The sequence below is a fragment of the Tetranychus urticae genome, chromosome 1 (genome assembly GCF_039701765.1).
Source record: "Tetranychus urticae isolate SD_2017Ah chromosome 1, NJAU_TeUrti_SD_1.0, whole genome shotgun sequence".
Classification (NCBI taxonomy): domain Eukaryota; kingdom Metazoa; phylum Arthropoda; class Arachnida; order Trombidiformes; family Tetranychidae; genus Tetranychus; species Tetranychus urticae.
Window position 1 is genome coordinate 10,660,237 of NC_142958.1, and position 26,649 is coordinate 10,686,885.

A 26,649-nucleotide genomic window follows, 5' to 3' on the forward strand; every position below is an offset into this window, starting at 1 on the left:
ATTGACAATAAGATTAACCAGTGGAATTCAATGTTACCTTGGTCTTATCAATTATTTATTGTGTTTAGTGTCCCATTGTGTCAATCACTGTTAAACTCTGGTTATAATGATTGTAGGTAAAAAGATCAAGTGAGTGTGTCTACCCTGGATTGTTATTGTTGCTTGTTGCCTGTGAAGAGGAACAATACACCAGAATGGATGATTTAAAGGTAATTACATGTTAATTAAATACATTTACTAATTTATTTGACCACATTTTATCCGTTACCTATCCGTACATGCCAATTTCGGGTCCAATTTATTTACCATTTTTCTCTTTACCCAAATTATCCTTTAGTCTTAACTGTGTTTATGTATTTTATGTGTTGGCCATTTGCTTAACAAGCTACTGTTTTTTCTTCCCTCTCTCATCTTTCTCTCTCTCTCTTTCTTTTCTCTTGTTTAAAACCACCAAATTAACCAAACCTACTTTTGACCTGATTTAGTTAAACTTGTCTCTTATTGTACCTTGATTAGTTTACATTTCATTTCATCATCGTTCTCTCCTCATCATCATGTATATTGATTGAATAGTATTGAGTTAGTTAATTTGGTAGGAAAAACTCTTTACCTCGCTCAACCAACTTTTAAGATAAAGAGATGATAGTTAACAGGCTTTCACCTTCATTACTCAACCAACCTCGTCATAATCATAATCATAACCATTTTCATTGCCAACAATAACACCACTATCTGAATATTCTTGGTATCTTACTTACTAAAAATCATTGTCAATTGATTTGTTAAGTGATCAATGATTATTGATAGTCTATTTGACAAGTTTCTCCCTTTAACATTCATTATATACTCACACATCTGAAGATTTTATTTCCCCTAAAATAATCAAAACTCCAGATTAATTCCCATGTCTGTTTCTGTGATCTCTTATAATTGCCCAACGTATCGGTAATGATTATACTGTTGATTACATTCAAATGAAAATCTTTCTCTGAATTATTTGCTCCTCTCTTCCTTCATACTGTGCTTCATATTTCTCTCTATTACCATTGTGTTGTTAAAGTGAATGCAAACCATGATTGGCTTAGCTAATAACCAATATTTCAATCAATTTCTGGTTTCGCCTTTTCAGGTAACCATGGGATTTGATGGTGACCATGATGAAATATCACGAACAGTGTCGGACACATTAGCAGCCGAGTATCGTGATTATGTGACCATTAAAAGGACTACACCAACATCTGTTGAAATATTTAACCCACCATTAAGTTCAACTCTATCTTCATCATCAACCTCGTCACTGGTTAAAGATGAGGTATTGAGTTTATGTGACGATCCAATTGTCGATGATTCAAATTACAATGCTCGAGTTGAATTTGGCCTTAAATTGGGTTACACCGAATCTCAGGTTCAAATGGCTTTGGTCAAGGTTGGTCCATTTGCTGCTCAAAATGAGCTTCTCGAAGAGCTGATTAAACTCGGTGCCAGTGGACCCAATTTAACTAAAACCAATTCCAATCCTAGTTATACTGTTGTAAATAATAGTAGTGCCAATCATGAATCCCATCAACATTCACATCATCACCTTGTTCATCATACCGATGATGTCCACTTGGATACTTTACATCGTACCTGTGATACAACCGATAGTAGTGACTATTTACGACCGATAGTGATTGATGGCAGCAATGTAGCCATGAGGTGAGTCGGAATCTTCATTTTTCATGTTTCAAAACAAAATGATTGAATGAAATGATCATAATTATTGTCAACAACTTCATAGACTTGTCTTTGTACAAAAATGATCAACAACTTTACCTCAACTCTTGGCTTATCTAAACAAGTGTAGTTCGTTACAACTAACTACTCATATCCGGGTTTATGTAAAGATGCTGACTATTCACTAGCTAACTGTGATTAAAGTAAGCGTGGGATGATGAAAATTTTAATGATGAGAAAATATCATCTTGATTAGAGTGAATTATTTTCCGTAATTCAGTTTGACGTCTATTTACCAACGAACCCGGACTTTGTTGTCAGTTTTGTTATCTGAGTACATTGTCAATGGTTTCCAATAATAACCTTTGATTGTTGATTATAATAGACTATTGACTATAATTAACCCATAAACTGAATTGTCAGACAAAATTGGTAGACTAAAAATTGATTTTCAATAATGTTCTTATCGGTTTGATTGCTTCACAGCTTATATCATAATTATCTCAATCATTTTATATGTTAATATTGTCAAGCAAAGTCATTTTTTTATTAATATTTTCTATTAATAATTTTATTAAATTAACTCGACTCTCAATTGGATCATCAACCTTATTGATTAACTTTTTGTACTCCTTTCGATATATCTTACAATTTGTAACACATTATCATTTATAACATTGTAATTCATTGAATACTTTCTGGTAACAACATTGAATACTCATTAACATCTAATCTAGTAATTTTAATTCTTATCACCTAATAACCCAGTGATTATTTTGTCAACCCTGAGGTTATAATAATTTGCTTATAATTAAGTTGCAATCACTTGAAAGTGTTAATTGTCAATCATTGCAAGTTAATAAGTTGCCATTCAAATAATAAGGCAACAATAAATTAACACTCAACAGATTTAATTTGTCTCTTCAGGGATCAGGAATAGACTTACAACTGACGTGAGATCAGACAATATCTTCAATTATAATCAATGAGTTACCTGTAAATGAAGCAACGCTAATGGAGTGTCGACCCCTTGCAACGGCTTCAAAATGTTACTTGATCATTGGACGTTTCCTTGAAAATAATTACATTAGGAAAGTTTTGAGGAAAGGTCAGTTTCTTTGAATGAGGAAAAGTTAAACTGGCCTGTTATTGTTGAGGGTGGAAGTGATCATCTTGGGCTGAACGGACTTGAATAGGCTTTTTAAGCAAATGATCTTGACGGGCTTCCCGTTGACTTTAGACATAGCCTTTTGTGTTACCTGTAACTCATATCCGGTTAGAGATCCGGGATGGTCATCATCTTCATCTTCATCATCCTTATCTTCTGTTTCTTAAAGTACCTTTCAATCTAATTTTAACACCAATTTCTCTTTCCTTTGTTATAATTTTCATCTTTTCCCCTTCAATCTCATTCTTCCTTCCAAAAATAATTCATTTTCATATTCCTGTTGACCACTCACAAGGTAATCACGGCCATCAACATTCATGTTTAACCGTCATTAAATCTGTCATCACTTTGATTCTTACCTTATCATGTCATCCATCTTTTCATGTTAATCTCATCAATCCAACTTGACCTGTTATTGTTTTTATTCAAGAAAAACATGTTTCACTGTGAAAAAAGCAAAAACTTTTCACTAATTTACTCGATTAAATCAACTTTATTAATGTCTAGGTAACTCTAATCAATTTGTTTTTATACTAATTTTCACTCCAATATGTTTATCTGGATAAACATGAATAGTTATTTGATATTTTTAGTTTGATTCAATTTCAGTTCAATATGGCTTCAACCTAATTTTCACCATCTTGAAGAAATCCAATATTTTTCCAGTTTCAAGCAGAAAATATCAGACTTTGATTTTTGATATCACTTGAAACTTGACTCAATTAATTTCATCAAATTTTGCTAATTAATTTCACAAATAAATCCTGATTTCAATTGAAAATCATTTTAAACGCTTCAATTGAATTTTTGCCCCTCTTAACCAGCGAAAAAAGCCGCGATTGTTTCCATATTTTCATCATTAGATTGAGATCAGATTAAACCTTTTAAAAGCCAAATAAAGAGTGAATTGTTAACAATTCAAAATGAATACAACCAAGCCTGAGGTCTTAAACACTTGAGATTACCGTTTGCTTTATGTTAGTTTTAAGGTCATTTTTGTATCAATTAAGGTCATCAATCAATCCTCATTATTATTGTTTATTTCAGGACTAAATTGTTTATCTCATTGACCTTTAAAATAAATTTCAATGTTTTAACACATTTTAACCTGAAAGGCCAAAGTTGACTTGATTAATGGCTAATAAGTTTTGACTATTGGACAAACTAAAAGTATAACTTTATTTTTATTCACAATGAAAAGGACAGAAAAGTTATCATCACTAATTGAACTACAATTAACATTGTTTAATTTGATTAATTTGGTGTGAAACAATCAAAGAGTGTTGTTAAGTTTCCATGCTAATTGAATGAATCTACTGAATGTTGAAAAAATGATAACAATTTCCATGTTAAATGAATGATAAATAAACACACACAATCATGATGATCTTAACTGAAAATAAAAGAAGATGAAAATTAAAGTAAAAGGAAACAATTAAAAGTTTGAAAACTTTTACGGTTTTGAACTTTTCATTGATTTGTCTCCATTAACAGCATCAACAGATCTTCCAACTCGCGGTGTAAATGATGATTTGATTATTCGATTATAGTAATCATCATCGTCTAACCAGCCCTTTGAGCCAATTGATGAACCATCTGATCGTCCAATTCTCGGTGTCAAGGCAACCCGTTTGAATAAATCTTTAGCAATGAAAGGATTTAAATAGTTTCTTGGAACAGCCAATAACTGAATCCCTCCATGAGTACCTAAACTAGTGTAACCAAGTTGTTGATCACCTTCATAACTGTTGACCTCATCGTCCGAGGCTCGATTGTACGTGCTTGCTTGTTGACTGAAACCTGTTAAAAGGTTAGGCGATAAGTAAGGTGAGGATAATGATGATGATGGTGATGAGCGACCAACCCTTGGAGCTGGAATCAGTTGACGGGTTGATCGAGAGTAAATTGCCATGCTTTGCGGACTTGGACTGTCCTCAATCGAAGCCATATCAACAGCCGATCCAGTTGATGAAGAAGGTGAGGGATTTGATGCAGATGAGGAGGATGCAGCTGAAGCAATATCACTCAGTCTTAATGATCTTTTACCTCGACTATTGAATCCAGTCAATGATTGGAAATCATGCAATTCAGGGTGAAAGTTATCGAGACTATCATATTTATTATTATACTTGTTATTATTAACATTCTTACTTTTAACATTATCACTATTTAAATTGTTATTATCAACATTATTATTGGTTGAATCACTAGTAATCAATTGATGGTAATGATGGTCATAAGGTAGAGCAAATGATCGACCTACTCGAGGTCCAGGAATTATACCTTGTCTTTTAATATAAGGGACTGATGAATATGCTGCTGGTGTTGTTGCATACTTCATTATGGACCAATAATTGTTAGGTAAATAAGTTATTTCATCCAATTCGTACGCATCAACTGAAAAACATTTGCATTAAAGCAACAAAAAAAGTTTGACCAACATGACAAAGCGAATCACAAATGCTTGTAAACAGAATCAAAAAATACTTTAAATCATGCAAAAGGAAAACAAAAAGCTAGCAAATGAAATGAATGTTGACAAAAACATGAAAAAAAATGTCATTTCATTTCAAAAACTTTACTTGTTTCAATAAAAGTGGATAAATGAGCAAAATTGAATCAACATGCAAATTTAATAAGCTTTGAAAATGATTTGAAAGTTTGCTTTAAACTTCAATTGCAATTGGTAATTAGATTATGAGTGTTGAATGATATTTTCAAACTTACCTGTTACTAGTAAAAGGAGTGAAACTGTTGAAATGAAGTAAACCATTTTTGATTGAATTAACTTTGTTTAACTTTACTTTTTTGATCAACTGATGTTTCGATGTTTAAACGGTCAATTGAACAGTTGAACAATTTTTTGCAAATTAAACTCACAAATGAAACACTTACATAGAGAGTAAATAAAATACTAAATTAACACTGAATACAAGTTGACTTGCTTTTACTTGGTTTCTTATGTAAACGTAGGTAAGTTCAACTTGATTGTGATCCTGTTTTCAGTCTTTTAACTCCTTTTGTATCCCAAAAGTGTCAGGTCACTTTGCTTATTATTACATGTAAGCAAATCGACGAAGAAAAGACGAAAACTTTGAACTTGTTCTAAACTCGTAAGCATCTGAGACTGGCAAGGAGGAGTCTATTTATTATAACCTTACATTCAACATCATCATTCTCATCCTTTCGATTCTCATCTTTCTCTCAATTTCACCTTTACATTTCTCACTACTTTAATGATTATATATTTTTCAATTACTCCTAACATGGGTTAACATTGCCGTTGTTGTTGCCTGGTTCCTTCGACTCTCTGTGGGTTCCCCGGAAATTGGTCAAATCTTTAGCAAGGATAAAAACTGATTAGATGTAAATGTTTTTCACCATTATGGTCAGTATGGAAGAAACGCAATGCAACTTGCCAAGGTTAACGGACCTTGTCAGCTTAAAAGTTGCCAAAAAAGTTGTAACAATAACCAGAAAAAAGCATCATTTATTAAACTCTGGATTAACCAACCAATCAACTAATCGGTTAATGATGAAAATATTGATCAAAATTTGAATAACCATAGATCACTCAGTGTGTGGTAATTGAATCTATTGTTGATTCGCCATTCACTTTAATATCTTTTTTTGTATTTTTTGCTGTTTTATGTTTTCACCAGAAAATATAACCAGAGAAAAGCTGAAATTGATTAACAATCAAATTAATCAACTTTGATATTTAACCTTATTGTTTACCCATTTATTATTCAGCTAAGGGTAAAACTTTCTTAACACCTAAACTCAAATTTTTTATTAACCTCACTTTCTTGTGTTTACTGGATTAATTAGGATTAACTTGAGTAAATCACTTTTTTTATGTTACTTACTTAACCTATTGCAATATTATGAATCTAATAAAGGTTTACATTTTCAGGATAAATTTCATCAACTAACCAAGCTAATGAAATAATAAAGTAATTGCAATTTAATTGATTAATATATGGTATTAGATTGTTTTGCGGCCAATCTTTACCTTAATAGGGAATCGAAAATATTATTATTACAAAATTGATCATTTCCAATCTTTTGTTTTTTCGCAGAACTTCATTTTAATCTTGTTTTTATTAAGTTATTAATCTGTTGATTCTCTTTCAAAGTCATGGTAATAAAGAAATTTTCTCGTGTCGAGGATTGCGAATCTGTGTTGATTGGTTCAAAGCCAGAGGCCATAAAGAAATAACCGTTTTCGTTCCAATGTGGCGCAAGGAGTCATCACCAATTGAGAATCCAATCAAAGGTTTGTTTCGATTAAAATCAACAATTGAACAAGAAAATGATCATTAACTTGGGTGCAATACTTTTCAACCAAAAAACAAGTTCAATCTCAATATCATATCTTCTCGTCGAATTGTATTTCTGTTTCAAGTGCAAGTTGATTGGCATTGATACAATTGATACAATTGATTATTTCCATTCATTTTCTGATTTCATGATTAATCCAGAATAATCTCAATTAAGTTTCAAATCTTTTAGGTACAAATCAAGTGTAAGGCAATCTGTAGATCAATCCAGAAGGTTTCAATTTGCAAAACTTAAACATTTAGACTCAAAAATTAGTTTTTCATAAATGAATTTCCTAAAAATTTTGACAAACTTTCAACTCCAGTTTGATGAAAGAGTAAATTTCGATTAGAAAATATTCTTGTTTTCATGGATCGATTAACTTCTGAATATATTTTCATTCACATAAACACGAAATTTATTGTTTTATTTGATTTATGAGAAATTTGATTTACTCCGATTGATGACATTACTTTAAAATCAAACCTTTCAGTTGAATTTATCTTTAAAATGACAAAATGAGCATCTATTTACAATCACCACTCACTTCGAATTCATAGAATCGCTTCAAAGTTCCATTCTTTTGGATATTTTCTTCTTCAAATGTTCTTATAAATGCATTCCCAGTGACTCGAATTCATTATGAACTTTAAAACCATGATTATTGTAGAATCCATATTGGCTATGGTTGATATTTGAAAAGAAATTTAATTCCAGGAAACGAATCTGAACATATTTTGTATCATAATTTTTGCGCAAAAGATGGTGTCAATGTTATCATGATGAACCAGCTTTTTGACCATTTGTTCATTTCAACCTTAACGGCTAACTTAATTCACTTGTGATTTGATTTGACAACATTTAAAACGTCATTGGTAACCAGAAAAGGTTATTGTCAATCATTCCATTGATTTTAATGAGAAATGCTTGTTTTTCATGTTCGGACATTCATTTATTCAAACAGATTCTCACCAAAAGTGTCATTACTAACATTTTCAAATGTCTTTGAGCTATTTACTCCTATTTTTACTTGTTGACTTTTCCCTTTATTCATTCACAACTGAACATTTTTCAATTTTTTCAACTTCTTTCATCGGAAAACAGGTGAACCAAATAAATTGATATCCAATGTGAATTTCAATTGTAACTCAATATAAGTTAAATCACTTGATCATCTTAATCTAATTTTAAACAAATTTAGATTCATTAGTCTTTCATTCAAACCTTTTGCTATAAAACATTTGAAGGTTCAAAATTTGTTTTGGTTATGAAATTAAATTATCAAATTTAGGTTAGCTTCTGATTCTAATGGTCTAATTAATGTTATTTAAAGATTAATTGTAACAATCAAATTGCGTGATTACCAAATTGTGTTAACACATTAATCAGATTTGTAACCTTGATCAGAGTCCGGTTGAAAACAAAAACTACTCCATCGACCACCATTTGATTTACAGATATTGATTAGCGTAAACTTGAACAACTACCTGAAATCATCAGAAACTAGTTCAGCCTTTTGCATCTAAAGTGTATTGAAACTTGAGTATGAATGGAAGCAGAAAAAAGTTGTAGTTAAAGGGCCTGTCAAAACTCATCTTTATCCTCTTTTGATCATCATTCATTCAAAAATGCTTCATTTGTTGATCAGGATCAGTAATGTTTCATTTTTGCTCCAAAAAAGCATAATATTCATCTTGACTCCTTAAAATAAAAGATCCGGCTCCGTTTCACTATTTATTTCACTAAATTAGCAATTTATTTTGCTTGCATCAATCTCATTTAACTCCTTATATTTAACAGTTTATATTCATACTGTTTAACCCTTAACCGGACTCTGATTATTGCATGAAAAATGCCGAGTTTCACCTTATTAACCTTGATTGATTATTTGAGATTCATTTCACTTTGAGACAATATTGATCAGCAAGGATTCATCAAGGGTAAAAAAGTAATGAAAGTTGAAAACAAAAAATTGAAATTTGATGTCATTCGAACCTTTGATTTACCTTTTATTGACTTGATTAATATGTTAATTTAGCTCATTTCTCATTACCCAGATGTTCATTTGCAAGTCATCTAATGAACTGAATGTCGCACGTCTTCAACTAATCACTAATAATAATGATCATAATTCACTGTGGACTTAGTTTTAGGCCAACTTTTCAGGCCCACCTATAAGGTATCATTTACCTATAAGAACCTTGCCCTCCTCTTTTCTTCTTCATCTTTTCCATCTTATTTTTTATCGAAAAAAAGTCTTATTAACTTATCCTTCAAATGTTTACCAAAAGCTGCGAAAGTGAAAAACTTTTCATAGGTAAATGGGTTGGTTTCTTTTCCAGGTTAGGCTCGGGCTTGTCTTCATTATTTGTTTGCCAAAATATATTTTACAATGATAATGATAACATTGATGCTGGTCTTATTTTTGCACTGCCAAGAAAATACACAACTTGAATACTCCACCTACCAATTACCATTAAATTAGTCATTAATATTTGTTTTTCTTATTTCTTATTGTATTTGAATAGATCGAGAAATACTTTTTCAACTTCAAAATGAAAAGGTTTTGGTTTTTACTCCTTCACGAATGGTTGGTGGACGACGGTTGACCTGCCATGATGATTTGTACATCCTTAATTTGGCCTCACAAAATGATGGAGTTGTTGTTAGCAATGACAATTATCGTGATTTAATCAATCGTAATCCAGAATATAAAAAGGTTGTCGAGGAAAGGCTTTTAATGTATTCTTTTGTAAATGATCGGTTTATGCCTCCTGATGATCCATTGGGTCGCCATGGACCCACTTTGGATGTTTTCTTGCGTCGAAAGGAACAGCCACCGCCACCTTTACACTGTCCTTATGGTAAAAAATGTACATACGGAAATAAATGTAAATATTATCATCCAGAAAGAGGTAATCAGCCACAAAAAACAGTCACTGAGCGCCTCTTGGAACAAGCACAATTACAGTTGATGGAAGTCAAGGCTCGAAACCAATCTGGATCCAATGCTGGCAGTTCAAGCTCAATTGATGGCGTTACATCTTCTACAAAATTGGGTGAAAAAATGAGAGCAACTCACACAGGTAGTTTACCCCCAAACATTACTCTATGTGAGGGTAACAATGGTAATAAATTGGGCAAAAAGATGACCATTTCAAGGATTAAACCTCTATTAACATCCCATTCAACGAGTTTCCCTCTTGACGCACGTAAAGATGGATTATTTAACTCACAAACAATTCAACAATCAATTGGATCTTCAAATACTGGGCAAATTGGCAATAATATCAACAACAATAATAATAACAATAATAATAATGTTAATAGCAAAGTATCTTCGAGCAAAGAAGCTGAATCGGTTAATTTACATCGTAAATTACAACGACAGTTAACCTTAAATCCCACATATGATGCTCGTCTGGCCCGAATGACTGGTTATAGTGACAAGTCAACAAGTAATAAATCGAGAACACCAGAGAAAAAAGGTTCTTCATCGTCACCAGGCAATAGTGGTGGACCTGCAGGTGGCCATAAGCAAGTTATGAGGATTCGAAGTGACAGTGGATTCAGTACTGGTAGAGACACGAGCGGTAATGTGAATAGTGGCCATAAGAAGACGAATCACGGTGCATTACAAAATTATCCGTATTTAAATTTGAATAGCATGCCCCATCCAAATGTTACCCGAATTGCAAGTGCCCCTGACTCTAACTCAACGTGGCTTCCACCAAGACAAACCATTCTGGGTAATGCCAACTCAGATTCACGTTTAAACATGTGCCAAAATATATCAATTGGATCAGGCCTGAGTCAACAGCAACAGGTACAATCGACTGAATCATCAGTCATTTCATCAGCAACACCACCTTTCCCAGGTTCCTCTATTTGGTCAACCAGTGAATCAATTCCATACCAATTGGCTCAACCTAATTGGTCCAATTCACCGATTAATCTTCGACCTTTATCAGTTCCACAATTCTTACCTTTATCTGCCAAGAAAAGCTGTCCTCTATTGAACAGCAATCGATCTCACCAAGGATCCCAGAAAACTCTGATGTACCGTTCACTGTCGCCAGAATTATTTTCAGATAATCCACGGTCTAAACTCTACTTTCATTTGGCCTCAATTTTCCCAGAAAACCATGTTCGCACTGCTATGGACATGTTACCAGGAGAAACGAATGCTCAAATAATTTGTGCCGCCATTTTAAATATGTTTACATCGGAGTCACCGCACAATAGGAATAGTATTAATTAATGAAAAAATTGCCAAAATGTAACATTTAGAAGCCAAACCAAATTACGACTCAACCATATTCTTAATGAATTGAAGTCTCTTTCGTTTGCTTTTACATCTAGCAAATCAACTCTTATGTTGGTTTAATCAATAAGTTTAGGATAACTATTGGACAAAGAAAAATGTCCAATTTTCCAATTGTTCAATTCAAATCATAAAAACGTAATCTTCTTCCATTGAAGAAGATTAATTTTTCTTTTAGCTTTTTTCCAAGCAAATCAATTGTTTCATCCAACATCATCTCTATCTTAATACTGTTTCTCATCAGATTGTTTTATTGTTTTCCTTTTTGTAATGTTACTGTTAGAAAAAAAATGATGAGAATATATTTCAAGATTCTTATCCTTTCATCAGTTAATAAGCAAAATTGTGACAAATCAAATTTAATTGTAAATTTACAGAGCATGGTAAAAACAGGCAAATGTTACTAATACTGTAAACCCAATTGTGTGTTTACATGAAAGATCAGTCAAATTGAGTTTCACTTTTCATCTCTTTGCGCTGATAAACACATCAATATTGTATTGAAATGTTTACTCAATTGTCAACATTTAAAAATCAAATTTGTCACTTTTGCTGCTTCGATCTATCAGTTTCAAACACAATCCTCAGTGTTTGTGTAAGTCTAAGCTTGTCTCAATACAATCCATTGTATTTCAATAGCAACCCTAGACAAATACAAATCTTTGATATTAGTCATGTCAAAGAAGATGTTAATCAATTAATTTATAAACAGCAACTCCTTTGTATCAAGTTATCTTGAATTGCAATTAACTGCAATTTAATCTTCTCGCAATTGTTTCCATTGAGAAGACTTGAATCATTTTATTATATAAAATAATGTAAAAGTGTTTCAATCCATGTTAGCATCGTATAATCAGTTGATCAATGTTAACATTACTGTTGAGGTTTTACACCTTTTAGCATAACTTACCCTTTAAATTGACTTAGAGACATCGATTGAAACACTTGATTGCTTCAATAATTAATATTTATGTTTAATTTATGTAATTTAAATTTTTTTCATTGTTAAAGTAAAGAATGTAATGTTTTGTATTATTTTAACGCTTGTAATATTGATATACATTCAACTGTATATCATGTTAACAGTTTTATTATAATATTGGAAACGAAATCAAATTAGTATTGATGAAAATTTTCAATTGCATCTTGTTAAACAGTTTAAACGACCAGATAAACAGATAATCGTAAATTTGATTTCTTAATTCAATTGTGTTCTTTCCCATCAACCATATTTTGTATTTCATCAGTCCAACCAATTCTCATTTTGTGTTCCCAACTTTTTATCATATTTATATAACAAACCTTTTAAATGACTTAGCCAATGATTTATAAATTATGGACCAAACATTTTGTTTCTCATTGTATTACTTTCATTTTTTTTGTATAATGTGATTAATACAAATTAGCGCATGATGATAATTAATTGTCATTAATTCGTTTATTTTCCGTTTAAAAACATTAAAGTGTTGTGACAAACATTTCTGGTAATCAAGTTTGATCAAAACAATCTCTAGATTTCAATCCAACATCCATATTGATTAAAGGATTGGCAAAGTTGAAAGGAAGGTACAATGGATAATGAAAACAACTAATACAAATCTAACCAGTGGTTGGTGCGTAATGTGGCTTATTTCTGGTCATGATATCGGGTGAAAAAAAGGGTGAAAAGAGAAAAAAAGATTCAATTAGGTTTCTTAGTAGTAATACTTGAGGAATGATTAGAAATTGAGTTTTAGTGTAAATTTAAAGGTAACTTACGATACGGATGATTCGGTGTTACCGAGATGTTCACCAACATCCATGCTTAAACAACCAGCACCACCGCCAAAACCAACACCTTTAGGACCATATTTACGTCCATAACACTGTTTGCAGTAAAGCTCCGTGGGTCCGTGTTCAGCGGCATTGGTTGAGTCAAGTCTTTTGTTGCAAAGGCCACACTTGAAGCAACCCTTGTGCCATTTAGATCCACCGGCAAGAACCTCTTCAGCAGCGTAAACTGACTTGCTACAACGAGGGCATTTAGGATGTTCAACTGGCTTGAAAGGCATAATTAGGTGTTTAGATGGTTAAACAAAACTGAATAAGACTTTTCGAAGGCGAATCAAAGAAGAAACTTCAACTGTTAACTGTTAACTGTCACTTTTCAATCTGACAATGTCTCTTCATCTACATTCAATTCTTATATCCGTAATTCGAGAATTCAGTCGGAATGTTCAACCTCCCTTTCACTGAGTCATCAGCTTCAAATTCAGTCTAAAATTCAGTTTTTAGCCTCACGTTCAGCCTCTTTGGCCATATGAGTGGGAGGTTATAGCTTAGGATGATGAAAAGACGATAAAAAAAATGGTTAACAATGCACACGAAACTTTAATTTGGGTTGGCAAATTCAAATTTTACGGTTCCTAGTGAAACAAAAATTCATCTCAAGGCTTTGACAATGATTAACTCAAAGCAATGTAATCTATTTTTCAAGGAGATCAACAATCATCTTTAAGTAAATCACATTCTAGAAGTAGCTCGACAGTGTTCAGTATTTGCTTCTGATTACCAAGAATTAACTCTAATCACTGTCAAATAAAAACTAATATCAACCTTTCAACAGGTAGTCAAAGCTATCAGTATAATATTGAAATTCCAGATGTCAAATTCAGTAAGTTTAGGCCATTAACTTCAATGAAATAAATGCCAAAGTTCATTTAATTTTTGCCGTTTTTCCGTGACAATATTTTGCTTCGATTGATTTTTAATAAACTTGAAGCTAATTGTATTATTAGATGTTACTCACTCGGTGTTTATGATTAATTGGTTAAAATGTATACACAAAATGCGCGTCAACTATTCGTCAAGTTGCTTTATTTTGTGTCAATGTACTGTTAAATCCACTGCACTGACTCATTTACCAACCATATTAATCTGGTTCAATGTTGTTTACTGTCTTCAACTTAGGTGACAGTTGTTTTTATTAAATCTTTTAATAGACTTTGGTAAAAGACTTGAATATTACCTTAATTAGCTATCTATTGGGTCTCAATTTTCACTCAACACTATTTAATTGAAACTTGCTCATCTATTTTTAACCATGGTTGGTAAACAGTCGAAGCAACATCCTTGTTTACTTACATGGATTGTATTAATAAACTAGTTGAAGGTTAAGCAATCAATTCAAATTTTTTCATCTTATTCCTCATAATTCTTGATCATCACATCTTTTCATCTTTCGGATAACATCCAAAAAATGTAGCTGGTTCAACTAGAAAAACATTGCTCTTGAATGACACAATTTCATTTCAAGACGAAATGTCTTGGTTCCTGTTTATTATTGTAACAATGGGGACCTTGATTTAGTGATTAATCTTAAATAGACATGCCTTTGTTAGTATATTGATGGCTAAGTCATATTCGTTTGATCATAATCTAAAAGTAGAGTTATAGTCAATATCTTTTAATTTAAACTCTTACAAAAATCATAAAAATATGCGAATCATTGGCCTAAAACAACCAGTTGCGATAGACACATAACATTATAATTATAGATTTTGAATATCAAAAACACATGGATAGTTCCAACAAATCGATTGCGATTGGTATTGCAGAGAATGTTTCTTTTAAAGTTTGGCGCAAATTATCAATTTCTTTGCGAAAATTTGACTCTTCTAAGGAACGAAAAGACCATATAAAAACAAGTTGATAAACAACTGAGATCAAATCATGTAAATTGTAGGCTCAGTTTAAATTATGTCTTTATCTTCGAGAAATTGGTCCAAAGCTTTTTTGTCTTCTTCATCGGGCTCTACTTCAATTTCCTCAAGTGATTTTATCTTTTCGTCCGAGTCGGTTTTATTTATCAGCTTTCCGTGAGTTTTATAAAAATTTAAATCTTCTTCAAAGGCAGCTTGATATGCTAGTTGTCGTTCTTTTAACTTCAAAAGCTCTAGCTTTTCATAATTGGCGATCTTCTTTGCGTGATCCGCAGCTAAACGAGATTTCAACGACTCCAGTTCACTTATTTTGTAATCTTTATAGCGAGCTAGTCTATACTTCTGATCTACTTTAAATTGTATTAAATTTTCCAATTCTTTACGAATTTTTAATTCGTCTAAGGCCTCTTCCAAACAAAGTATGTTGCGCTTTAAAGAATTCAGATCTTCACCTATTGTTGAGATACTCTCTTCTAGTTGCGGTAGAGTTTCACATAGACTGATAAAGTTTTTGACAGCATTCTGTTGTCTAGTTATACAAGTTTCATATTTTTCTAGTTGGTGAGCAACCTTCTCTGCCAGTTCAGCATTTTCTTGAGTGGTTTGATGACATTTTTCCCAATGAGTTTGGTGCCATGACAGTAGCTTGAAACCGGCGTTTAGATTGACACCCTTCACGGGGTTCTTGCTCTTCTTTTCTCCAATTGAAAGTTCCAACAACCTAGAAAGTATGAAAATTACGATCTTAATATAATATAATCCAAGCAAATATAAGACGAGAAAATAACGATGCTCAAAATAACACCTTTGAAATAAAATTGTATTTGCTCTGTCTCTTTCACAAAATCAACTTACCCAGATGACAAGGATTGGACGTTTTGTATTTTATCACGAAAGTTGTCAAACATGCTTGTTGTCTTCATCGGATTATTGATTGAGGTCAAAGGATTTGCTTAAGTATAAAATAACAATAAATTGACCACATAATAAAATAGAGATTTGCAATTCAGGACCAGATTTTTAATCAAAACAACAAATAGCAAATATCAGATATTTTTCATATTGATTACACAGCCATCTAGCGGCCCATGATTGATTGTATTGAATCAATATTGACTTTTGGAGTGGTGTGAATTCAGTTCTGTTTAGTTGACTGTTTTATTATTTTCATCATGCTTGAAATTATCAAAAGATCAACTCAAAAGATCAAAGATTGGTACCTGGTCTATGAACTAACAACGAATCTTTATATGCTAGAGCCTTGGGAAAAATTGTTATTCAGTAAGTAAATTCACTTCTTTTTCTGTAAGGATAAGCAATCACATTTCTTTTGCTACATAAATTATCATCTAATTCATAATTTGACCCTTTCTCTTCAGATTCCATGTTGTTGGTCTCAATATCACTGTTCATTTGGATTATGATGCCTAAATAATCAAAAAGAGATCACTTGATGCAAGATGCAATACATTCCATTTCCGTACCATTGCCGGTTGTGAAGGTGATTGAAGATGAAGATCTATCGAAGATGGTTTCAAAATGTTATCAAAAGTTTAGTAATATTTATGCATGCATTAATATCGGAATGAATTTTACCTTTTATTGTTATTTTATAAAATAAAAATTATTGAAATTCAATTATTTATAATAAATTAAAAAATAATTAAATTCATATTTTGTTATCACTCTAATGCTTCTTTTAATCTATCCTATGCGATTAGTCATCAATATTCAGTACTTCTTCTGTCACCTTGATAATAATATTTAATCCATCAGTTGATTGATTAGAATCAATTGATAATTAGAAACTTGAAAATTATCATATTAAATCAAAGCTGGCGCTAATAATGGAACTAAAATGGAGTAGGAAAGTGTCTCCATGGTAACATAATCTCTTCTTTGTGATGTGCTTCAGATTGGGTTTTCTATGCTTTGGAAGTTTATTTATTTGTGAAACTGAAATATAATTTGTTACAAAATCAACAAGCTGTCTCTACCGATTATATTCTTTTTATTAATTAAGATTCGAATGGTCTTAATTTCTGACCATCACATCTAATTGATATTATGGGAGACAGTGCTGAAATTGATTTGTATGCAGATGATCTTGACATAAATGAATTTAATCAGGTTTGTTAACATCTTTTTATACTTTGTGTCATCTTTTTTGTGTTGCTCATGGCTTCACTTCTTTCATTTGGGTTCCAGTTTCCTTTGGTTTTATTGGACCAGTCTTTCTAGATCTCTTTCTTTTTTTCCTGGCTTCTCTTTTCTATGGACCTATCTCTCTTTAAAATCAACTTTTAAACTGCATTATTTTTCAATGCTTTCTTGCTTTGTTTAATTAAACGCACTGACTTTATGCTTTCCTTGTTCACCTTTTTTATGATTCAACGTTCAAACGTTTTCACTTCTAATTTACCGTTTCTTTCTTCTTACTCAGGAAAACGAATATAATGACCAAGGTGTTGATCTTTATGACGATGTCATAACTTCTTCTGGCATTAAATCAAATGATGAAGATTATTCTGCAAACCAAGATTCAAATCATTCCCGACATACAAACAATGAAAGTCTTTCCAGCAATCTCGTGCTGGATAATCTTCAAGGGTCAACCAAAAAGATAGGCATATATGTGGGCAATTTAACATGGGTAAGTCCGATTATAAGTCGTCCAATTTTTATCAGTTGATTTCAAGTTGTTTGATTCTGGTCATTAATTAGAGTTTCTGTTTGTCTTTAGTGGACTACTGATCTCAATATAACTGATGCTATTAATAATATTGGAATCAATGATGTCATTGATGTTAAATTTTTCGAGAATCGAGCAAATGGGCAGTCCAAAGGATTTTGCGTTGTTACCTTAGGATCAGAAAACTCTGTTCGCCAAGTCATTGAAAAACTTCCCAAAGTGTAAGTTACTTGCAATTTGCACCATGAATTGGTTTACATTGGTTCTAAGCTAATTGTTATTTTTTATAGTGAAATTCATGGACAAAATCCTATGGTTACTCCATGTAGTAAAGCAAATTTGAACCATTTCGAAATGCAGTCACGTAAATTAATTCCTGGAGGATCTGGCAACCAACATATGAGCGCCAGCACAGCAAATCTTCGTCCTTTCAACCCCACTTCAGGAAGTCTCAGGCCACCATTGATGACAAGAACACCTCGGCCAAATGGTCCACTTCTAGGAGGAACACCACGAATGCCCTTGTCAGCTCAAGGCAATGGAGGACCATTCCAAGGTCAAACATCATGGCACCCTCTAGGAGCATCAAGGGGCCAAGCACCTCTTCATACAGGCTCATCGCGACCAGGAATACCGTTGATGAGACTCCCATCAAATCAAAGAGGAAATCCATCGCAACCATTACTAAGAGGTCCTGGAATGTCAGATCATCGTTCCAATCATCCATCTTCACTTTCAGACTGGGGAGATCACTCATCGCACCCAGGACATCCTTCCAATGCTCAACAAGGCGGTATGAGTTTAGGTCAAGGGCATGTTCAAGGAAGCGCTATGCCTCCAAGACCTCTAGGTATTTATTAAAAATTGTACTGATATTTCTATGTGCTAACTATTGTTTCTTTTTCTATCAAAAGTACCTTTACAACAAGTTCCTAATATGCCACCAGTAGGAGGACCACATTCAGGACCAGCTCCCCATGTTAACCCAGCATTTTTCAACCAACACCAAGGAGTTCCACCTAATCAACTCAACGATCCATACCGTGTACCTCCAGGTCCCAACCAATATGGCGATTACATGGGTCCTATGGGTGGAGATCCTTCTATAGGACCTCCTATGACTGAAGCTGAATATGAGGAAATAATGGCTAAAAATAGAAGTGTCTCAAGCTCTGCCATCAGTCGGGCTGTTGAAGATGCAAGTGCGGGTAAGTCAAAATTATATCTTATAAAATTTTATCTTTTAGTTTCTAATTTACTCTTAATGTTGATTAATCTTTAGGTGATTTAAATCGTGCTGTTGATACTCTCTTAACAGCAATTGCTTTAATTAAAAGATCGAAGGTTGCTAATGATGAGAGATGTAAAATTTTGATAAGCTCTTTACAAGATACACTTCATGGAATCGAAGCTAAGTCTTACGGATCAAATAAATACAAAGATAGGCCTAGATCTAGAGAAAGAGACAGATCTCGTGATCGAGGTAGAAGAGAAAAGTCTGGTCGTAGAGATCGATCACGAAGTCGTGAAAGAGAACGTGATTATCGAGATAGAAGTCGGGAGCGAGATCGCTACCATGATGAAAGGATACATGATAGAGACAGAGAAAGAGATCGAGATAGGGATCGTGATAGGGATCGTGATCGAGAGCGAGACCGAGATCGGGATAGAGATCGAGAGCGAGACAGAGACAGAGAAAGAGAGCATAGAGGCGGTCGTCATTAATATCGTAGGGACAACAGTTTGATTGTCGTTTTACTAATTAATCATAAAGTCTCTGTACAAAAAATCCAGCTATAAATGTGACTGAGATAAAAACGACCTGAAAGCTACAACAACCAAAATCTGACAATTATCTATATCTGGACCATCTGTGGAAGCTAAATCAGCATTTCATGAAAAAAACAAGACCACTAAGGAGCAAATCAACATTCTCACCGTGATGCATCAGACACATAAACGGATACTCCTTTCAGTGAATCAAAGCAACCCATTAACCACCATCAACACATAAGCTTCACAAATATTTTCAATCATTATCAAACTTGAAGGAAAACAATGGACAACCACACAAAAATCAAGGATGACCTTTCTCTTTTTTCTCCCCCTACTTAGCTTTATATAAATCTCCATTGAACCAAAATATTCTGTTACCCGTTTTTTCTCTTTCTAACTTTCTATCTCTCTATCTCACTCTTTCTTTCACTCTTGCTCTTTTCCTCACATATATCTATCTTTCTATTTCTTTTTCTCTCTTGACTTCCTCTTCTTTCCACTCTACATAATTCTTGTCTGATTGTAATTTTGAAATTTAAAACAAAACAGAAATTCTTTTGTTTCTTTCGTAATGAAAAAAGAAGAGACGAAAGATTTGATTCTATTCACATGAAAAAAACAAATATGGATATGAAGCCCAAAAAATCAGTCTTTAATTTGGTCTTTAATTTATATTTTATACACTGCCTTATAACTTTATTATTATTATTATTTATTTAACTTATTTTTTTATTTTATCTTTTTTGTTTAATGATAATTTTGATATAATTACTCCCATGAACTAATCGATGTTCGTAAACTTCCAGAGCTTGTATTTTGTTGTACATAATTATTCTTGTATTTATCTACCAGACTATTGAGTCGGGTGACAATAGTGTTAATATTGGTTAAACTGTGATCAATGGAGTTAATCTGTTTAGTATAATCATTGATCATGGTGTTAACCTGAATGGTCGCTTTCTCAAGTAACTCTGATGTTTGCTCATCCATACATGTTACCCTTGAAACATCGGGTAACTGTGTTTTAATGTGCCTTAGTATCCTTAAAATGGGTGCATTTGACGAAAGGCCATCAACCTGTGATCTCAATTTGTTTACATTTTCCTCAAATGCATCTTTAATTTGTGATAATTTTCCAGGTATTTGCAATGAATTTAAAACACTTGTTAACAATTGATTCTCAGCCAATTCAACCTTTTTAACCATTGTATTCAACGTATCCTGTGATAGGCTACGGATTTGTGCCAATGTTGTTATCATCTCATTACTGTTGTTATTATTACTTATATTATCATGATTATTATTATTGTTTTTATAATCTGAGCCACGGTTAGATGAAAAACATCGTCCAAATAATGTATCCAACTTTTTATTAAGTCAATTGTTGATATCACCTGAAACACCGATATTACTGTCTCCACTAATACTATCACTTGCCTCTGTTGACACCCTGAACATCATTGTTACCTACCAATTCAGATCCAAATCTAGAATTGGTTGTAGTTGGTGAGGTTGATGATGATGGTAATTTAAAGGTAGTTGAAGAATCACTCGGTTTTTAATTTCTTCCGGATGAAGATGAAGATGTCAATGATGATGATAATAATGAAAATGAAATTTATTGCTGATTTTCATGCTATTTATTTGCCAATAACCATAATTATTTGGAATAAAAGAGGCATGTGTAACAAATTTTGAGTATGCATTAATTTTCCAGTCCTTATAATGAAGAATCACAGTTTTGAGTTATTAGTTTACAATCAAAAATTGCAACAGACCAACGTTAATCACGAATCGTAGGTCCACTCAGAGATCAATTCCATATATTATATAATTGAACACACTGCACGTCAAATCCAATCAACATCAATGGTAAAGAAGAAAGTATTTAACAAAAAAACGATTGATAATATAAAATGATCATCATGCTCAGTATTTTCGTTGATTTTGCAGTCATCAACAAAAGAAACGACGAGACATTAAAAGTGGGCAGGTAAGTAACAGGTCAGATTGTAAATGAATCTGCATCTGGTGGTTGAATTTGAATAAATATTGACGGTTATGTTGTTAACTGAAGAGATGAGATGAAATGTGAATTAAAAGGACTAATCCTAAATAAAGTGGATTCACTTGTATCTTGAAAGTTGAGTTACAAGCATCACTTTCACAGAAACACATGTGGCCTTTTCCGTCTGACTCCTCCATGCAAACATGATCCACCATGAAAAGGTTAATCTGGATCTTTCCTGTACAAGTTCTTTGAATTATTTGCTGAGCTGTGAAAGAAGAGAAAATTTCATTCCATTAATCCAATGTAATGGATGACAATTTTTGACTCAATTTCCTTCATTGAGTGATTATCAATAGACTGATTGATTGATCTCTAATAGCCTTTAGAAGCTATCAATTCATGATTAGAGACAACAATATCTGGTGTCTTGGCACAAAAATCAGGACAATCATGAATCTCAATCTATCAAAGGAACACAAGAGGAAGTCATGCAGACACGTTCACAATACGTTCAGTCCTATCAGAGAAATAATTATTCTTTCTTCGAATAGCTCCAGAAATTTGTTGGCATCAAATCAAGGATCATTTCAACCTCCAGGAACTACAAGCTGGAAAATTAATTGCTTTCATTCATTACTAGGTAAAACAATGTGGTCCACTGGTTAACACTTTGATTATTATTGGGAGTCTCAGCTGGGTAAATCAACAATGAAAAATCGATCAACTAAATGAGTTACTAAGGTTATCTTATCCTTAAATTAATAACAAATAATACTTACGAGTGTCTTTTTTCTTAACTATTTTAATACAACAGCCTTCACATTGGGTTAAGGTAACATCTTTGTCTTCACCTCGAACCAAACTGATATTGAAAGGATCGCCACATTTAGGGTTGGTTTCAGTCGAACAATCATAACACCAAATCTTTTTTTCTGTCAGTTTAAATCAATTGTAAAAGAGAAAGAGAATATTTTGGAGTTACATTTTCGAACAGATTCACTTGCAAAAGAGCAGATTCAACTTGACTTGATGTGATAAATTACAGTTAATTTTTGCGAAACATAAATGCATGTGAAAAGGGTTGAAATCAGAGATTTAGGCAAAATGAGGAAAACACAAATAAGAGTTAATTATATTGAAATAATAATTTTAAGTTTATTCGTTGACATTAGGTTATTTTGCTATATTAATAAAAAAGTAAAATTAATTGATGCAAAACTGAACAATACTTACTTAAACATTCTTCTTCGGCAGAAGTAATTTTCGGTAAAATTAAACAAGTTAAAATTAATAGTTCGAATTTCATGATTAATGAGAACAAATTATATAAGACATTTAAACAAAAACAAATGATTAAGCTTCACAGGTTCGAACATGTCGTTCAGAATTTCATGAGTTTAGATAACAAACCATAGGTGTCTCTGTGCAATACTTGGTTTTAAGCAAGGAACCGGTTTATTCAAAAGATAACATAAGCCAAAAAAATTGTGAGTGAAAAGGGCTTTGGATTTTTGTATGCAATATAATATGTATAACACTATTTATTATGGTGGTTTAGTATAAATCATACAATTTAGAAAACTTGGCTATTTTTGATCGATGGTATTGTAAAGTTATATAAACAAAATAATTCGATAAATATTTATCATCACTAAACTGAAAATTTTTAATTTATATTTAAATAATCCAGTTTATACTAAACTGTTTAGTTTCCCCAATAATTCTTGCTAATTGTTCTTTGTGTTAAATTTATCTAAGTATTGATTTGATGTCCGAAAATTTATAGATTGAATTCACATAGTAAGCCCATACTTGACTATCTAGAATATATAAACTATTTTGACAAAAAATCATCAGATCATCCTACCTAAATTTGAGATTATTTTGAAAAAATCAAACATTTATTTGATCATTGAGTTTGTAGACAACTGTAAACTAATCCATACCTAAAGCTTACTGATAAAAAAGTATTCAGAATTACAACAATCGTGATGAATTTGAATAGCAGACAGTGCATTATATATGTTAGATAAATTTAAAAGTTCTCTAACTCTTTAAAATAACCTTTCACTCGAAATAGACGCAAGTCAAGTTGTTGCCTTGATTCGAGTCGGTGCAACCAGAATATCTCAACATTTGTTGTCATTTATTTTGGGCTAATCTACTGCCTTTACCTTTCCTTTGGTCATAATACAACCAAATCTTTGTTCAAATCTTATTGTGATCAACAGTGTGAAGTGAATATTTACCTGAAATTGATTGTCCATTAATCACTTGAAGCTTCAACTTCATTTTTACTCAACCTTCGATTGGATTACAGTTATCAGAGGAAAAAGCAAAATAAAGGTAAACCTAAATTTTCAGTTCGATATTTATTATCATCTATTTATCATCTTATTGAGAAATGCATTTCCATTGTAATCTTTTAGCAATCAGTCATGAATCATGATTCATTAATGGTTATTTTATGTCAATTAGTCACTTGCTAATTCCATTCTATTTACATTTCTTTTTTCATCCAGATTGATATTCAATCAAGTTTTTCTCAAGTCAAGTCTGGTTGTTACCAACCAATGGAACCCAATTGGGTTGACAATTTACCCGATGCTAACTATGAGTACATGTTTGGAATACGAAAGCCACACTTTGATCAACTTAGAGACATTATTGGTCGATCCGGAATTTACCCTGCTTCAGGTGATTTAGCTTTGTATCTGATTAAATTGAAACATGCTTTACCTAATCGCTTGTTGGCATCAATGTTTCGCTGTCCTTTGGCTGATTGCAACTCAAAGATTGACCGAGTTCGAAAAACAATTAGATCTGAGTTTTCCTACAAATACATTGGTTTCAATCGAAACAGTCGATCCTTTGTTATGACCAAGCAAACTCGTCGTGATATAATCCATGGATTAAATGTTCCAAAAGATGCAGTTTTCCTGATAGAAGACGGAATTCCCTATCTGATTCCCAATGAAAGCGATTCTTTACCCAAACATCTGTCACTTGAATCACTCATTGTTTTCAGTTCCACAGGTCACATTGTTGATGTAACCGGACCTGCAATACTTGAAGATATAAATGTTACTTCAAATGGTCGAACTCCAGGCGATGGATCAGCTTTCGATGGAAATGGTTATGATGATATTAACCTAAACCTAAAATATCGATCTGAATGGTTACAAGAAAATGATGTTATTGTTTCAAATGCAATTACTCGAGGTTTAGTTGAGTCATTTGTAACAAATGATTTAAACAATTACAATGGACAAAACACAACAAACACTGAATGTCTTCAACCTTTTGTCCCCAAAATGGGCAACTTCATGGACCAAAGTGAACTGGACAATTTAAGAAGCTGGATTGGTCTGGTTAGAGCAATAATACGACAAGTAAAACATCGTATTCGTAGTTTTAAAGCGATTGAAAAGCCTTGTTGGCAAGACAGGTTAAACATAAATAGCGATTTAATGAACGTTTGTGCCATGATCAACTGTTTTCAAATGATAAGCATTCCTCTGTGTGATGACACCTTTGATCCAACCTCTTCACCTGAATATCGTCGATGGAATTTCAGTCATTGTAAGCCTGAAGGACCATCACTTTTAGATGAAGCTGATTTTCGTCGAATATCAAAAAATCAAGTCTCGTTTCCACCAATGTCCAGAGAAGATATTCGAGATCACACTCTTCAAGTTTACCAAGTAACTCGAGGATATGGAATGATGCGATCGCTTTCATGTTCAAACTCGTTTGATTCACTAAACCCACCAAACATTAAAGATGTGTTCATTTGGGAACCTTGTGATTACCAAATAATGCTTAAAGTTGTACTTTCATGTTCACAATTTGATTCAGAATCAACAACCCATTTCTGGTATTCAATAAGACAAAATGAAACCCGAATTGGTTGGATGTGCGGTTGTGATGTTGGTAGATTGGGTTCGTGGTGTTGTCATCATGTTTCAACTGTATTTAAAGATCTTGGTTATCGTTATCATCCATTTGGCCCACCCAATCTTGCAATATTAGTACATTAGATTAATCAATTTAATTCATAATCTAGTTAACAAATGCCATGACTTCCTCACTTTCCTTGTCTCCTACACTCAAAAAAAATCTCAAATGCCAAAAAATGTCAAAACAAAAACTAAAAACTTAATTGGTTAACACACAAAAAGAGTACAAAAATAGTTTCTAAATGTAAAAAAACTAAAAATGAAAAAATGATCTCATATTGTTGACATTTGAATATCATTGGTGAAAACAAAAGTCAAACAAAAATGTGAAAATGTTATAAAATGTTATTTAATGTAATTTAATTATCTAATGTTAATGTTCAAACTGTCCCACCCTTTTCCACCCAAACATCAATTGTTCAAAAAAATAAATTGTTTCAATTGTATATGCTTTTACTATTCATTTATTAATAACCAGAAATCAATTAACCCAAAAAAGCCAAACCCAAATCCAAAACGAATTTACCGCTAAATAAAAGTCAATCTCATTTTACATCACCAGATGGAGCAAGTAACTCGATTTCGGTATCTACCGGTTTGTTGATTGAAAATGAATAACCTGTAAGTGAAGGAAGATTAAGTGAGTTCATCCAGTCTGGTCCACATTTTAATAAGTATTTTCTGCTTTTTGTTTACCCTGTTTTGACAAAATAATTAAACCACGCAATACTTTAATTAACTAATTAATCACCTGGAAGAAAACTCAATCAACTTGAGCAATCTTGTGTTTCCCCTTCGCCTTCCTATTGTAACAGATATCTTGATCATGCTATTATATTTTATGTACTTTGATTATGTGTTTCCATCTTTCCTCTTGTTTATACACTTATTTGGCATCTTTAATCAAATTCAATCTTAATAATATAGTAACCAGAGAGATTAGTTAATTGAAATTGTGAGATGAAGATTAACTGGTGAA

The 26,649-nt window shown here is 32.5% G+C and overlaps 7 protein-coding genes across 9 annotated transcripts; 3 read left to right on the top strand and 4 right to left on the bottom strand.

The window, feature by feature from the left end:
• The first annotated feature begins 53 nt into the window (after positions 1–53).
• On the top strand, positions 54–13,019 carry LOC107361094 (uncharacterized). Of its 2 annotated transcripts, XM_015927834.3 has the most exons (4): positions 54–209; positions 1,130–1,698; positions 7,024–7,163; positions 9,736–13,019. In XM_015927834.3, the coding sequence occupies exons 1-4, from the start codon at positions 195–197 to the stop codon at positions 11,466–11,468; spliced, it is 2,457 nt and encodes an 818-aa protein (XP_015783320.1). In that variant the 5' UTR covers positions 54–194; the 3' UTR covers positions 11,469–13,019. The 2 variants fall into 2 exon arrangements, with proteins under 2 accessions (XP_015783320.1, XP_015783319.1); XM_015927833.3 differs by lacking the exon at positions 54–209 and having other exon boundaries at positions 263–1,698.
• Positions 4,050–5,869, bottom strand: LOC107361095 (uncharacterized). The gene is made up of 2 exons (XM_015927836.3): positions 5,612–5,869; positions 4,050–5,281 (listed from the first exon to the last, which is right to left on the bottom strand). The coding sequence occupies exons 1-2, from the start codon at positions 5,655–5,657 to the stop codon at positions 4,338–4,340; spliced, it is 990 nt and encodes a 329-aa protein (XP_015783322.1). The 5' UTR covers positions 5,658–5,869; the 3' UTR covers positions 4,050–4,337.
• On the bottom strand, positions 12,951–13,680 carry LOC107361098 (muscle LIM protein 1). The gene is made up of 2 exons (XM_015927840.3): positions 13,290–13,680; positions 12,951–13,164 (listed from the first exon to the last, which is right to left on the bottom strand). Exons 1-2 carry the CDS (start codon positions 13,580–13,582, stop codon positions 13,131–13,133), a joined length of 327 nt encoding a protein of 108 aa, XP_015783326.1. The 5' UTR covers positions 13,583–13,680; the 3' UTR covers positions 12,951–13,130.
• A 1,280-nt stretch (positions 13,681–14,960) lies between these two features.
• Positions 14,961–16,283, bottom strand: Dysb (dystrobrevin binding protein dysbindin). Its single transcript, XM_015928266.3, has 2 exons — positions 16,088–16,283; positions 14,961–15,953 (listed from the first exon to the last, which is right to left on the bottom strand). The coding sequence occupies exons 1-2, from the start codon at positions 16,153–16,155 to the stop codon at positions 15,263–15,265; spliced, it is 759 nt and encodes a 252-aa protein (XP_015783752.1). The 5' UTR covers positions 16,156–16,283; the 3' UTR covers positions 14,961–15,262.
• Positions 16,284–17,154: 871 nt separating this feature from the next.
• On the top strand, positions 17,155–21,106 carry LOC107361288 (cleavage and polyadenylation specificity factor subunit 6). Its single transcript, XM_015928076.3, has 6 exons — positions 17,155–17,362; positions 17,676–17,885; positions 17,976–18,145; positions 18,215–18,774; positions 18,839–19,132; positions 19,207–21,106. Exons 1-6 carry the CDS (start codon positions 17,300–17,302, stop codon positions 19,647–19,649), a joined length of 1,740 nt encoding a protein of 579 aa, XP_015783562.1. The 5' UTR covers positions 17,155–17,299; the 3' UTR covers positions 19,650–21,106.
• Positions 20,422–23,117, bottom strand: qvr (glycosylphosphatidylinositol-anchored protein quiver). 2 transcript variants are annotated; one of them, XM_015928077.3, is made up of 3 exons: positions 22,945–23,112; positions 22,491–22,643; positions 20,422–21,976 (listed from the first exon to the last, which is right to left on the bottom strand). In XM_015928077.3, the coding sequence occupies exons 1-3, from the start codon at positions 23,015–23,017 to the stop codon at positions 21,768–21,770; spliced, it is 435 nt and encodes a 144-aa protein (XP_015783563.1). In that variant the 5' UTR covers positions 23,018–23,112; the 3' UTR covers positions 20,422–21,767. The 2 variants fall into 2 exon arrangements, with proteins under 2 accessions (XP_015783563.1, XP_089123982.1); XM_089267856.1 differs by lacking the exon at positions 20,422–21,976 and adding an exon at positions 22,188–22,404 and having other exon boundaries at positions 22,945–23,117.
• A 694-nt stretch (positions 23,118–23,811) lies between these two features.
• On the top strand, positions 23,812–26,116 carry LOC107361455 (uncharacterized). Its single transcript, XM_015928285.3, has 2 exons — positions 23,812–24,057; positions 24,234–26,116. The coding sequence occupies exon 2, from the start codon at positions 24,285–24,287 to the stop codon at positions 25,749–25,751; it is 1,467 nt and encodes a 488-aa protein (XP_015783771.1). The 5' UTR covers positions 23,812–24,057; positions 24,234–24,284; the 3' UTR covers positions 25,752–26,116.
• Positions 26,117–26,649: the final 533 nt, after the last annotated feature.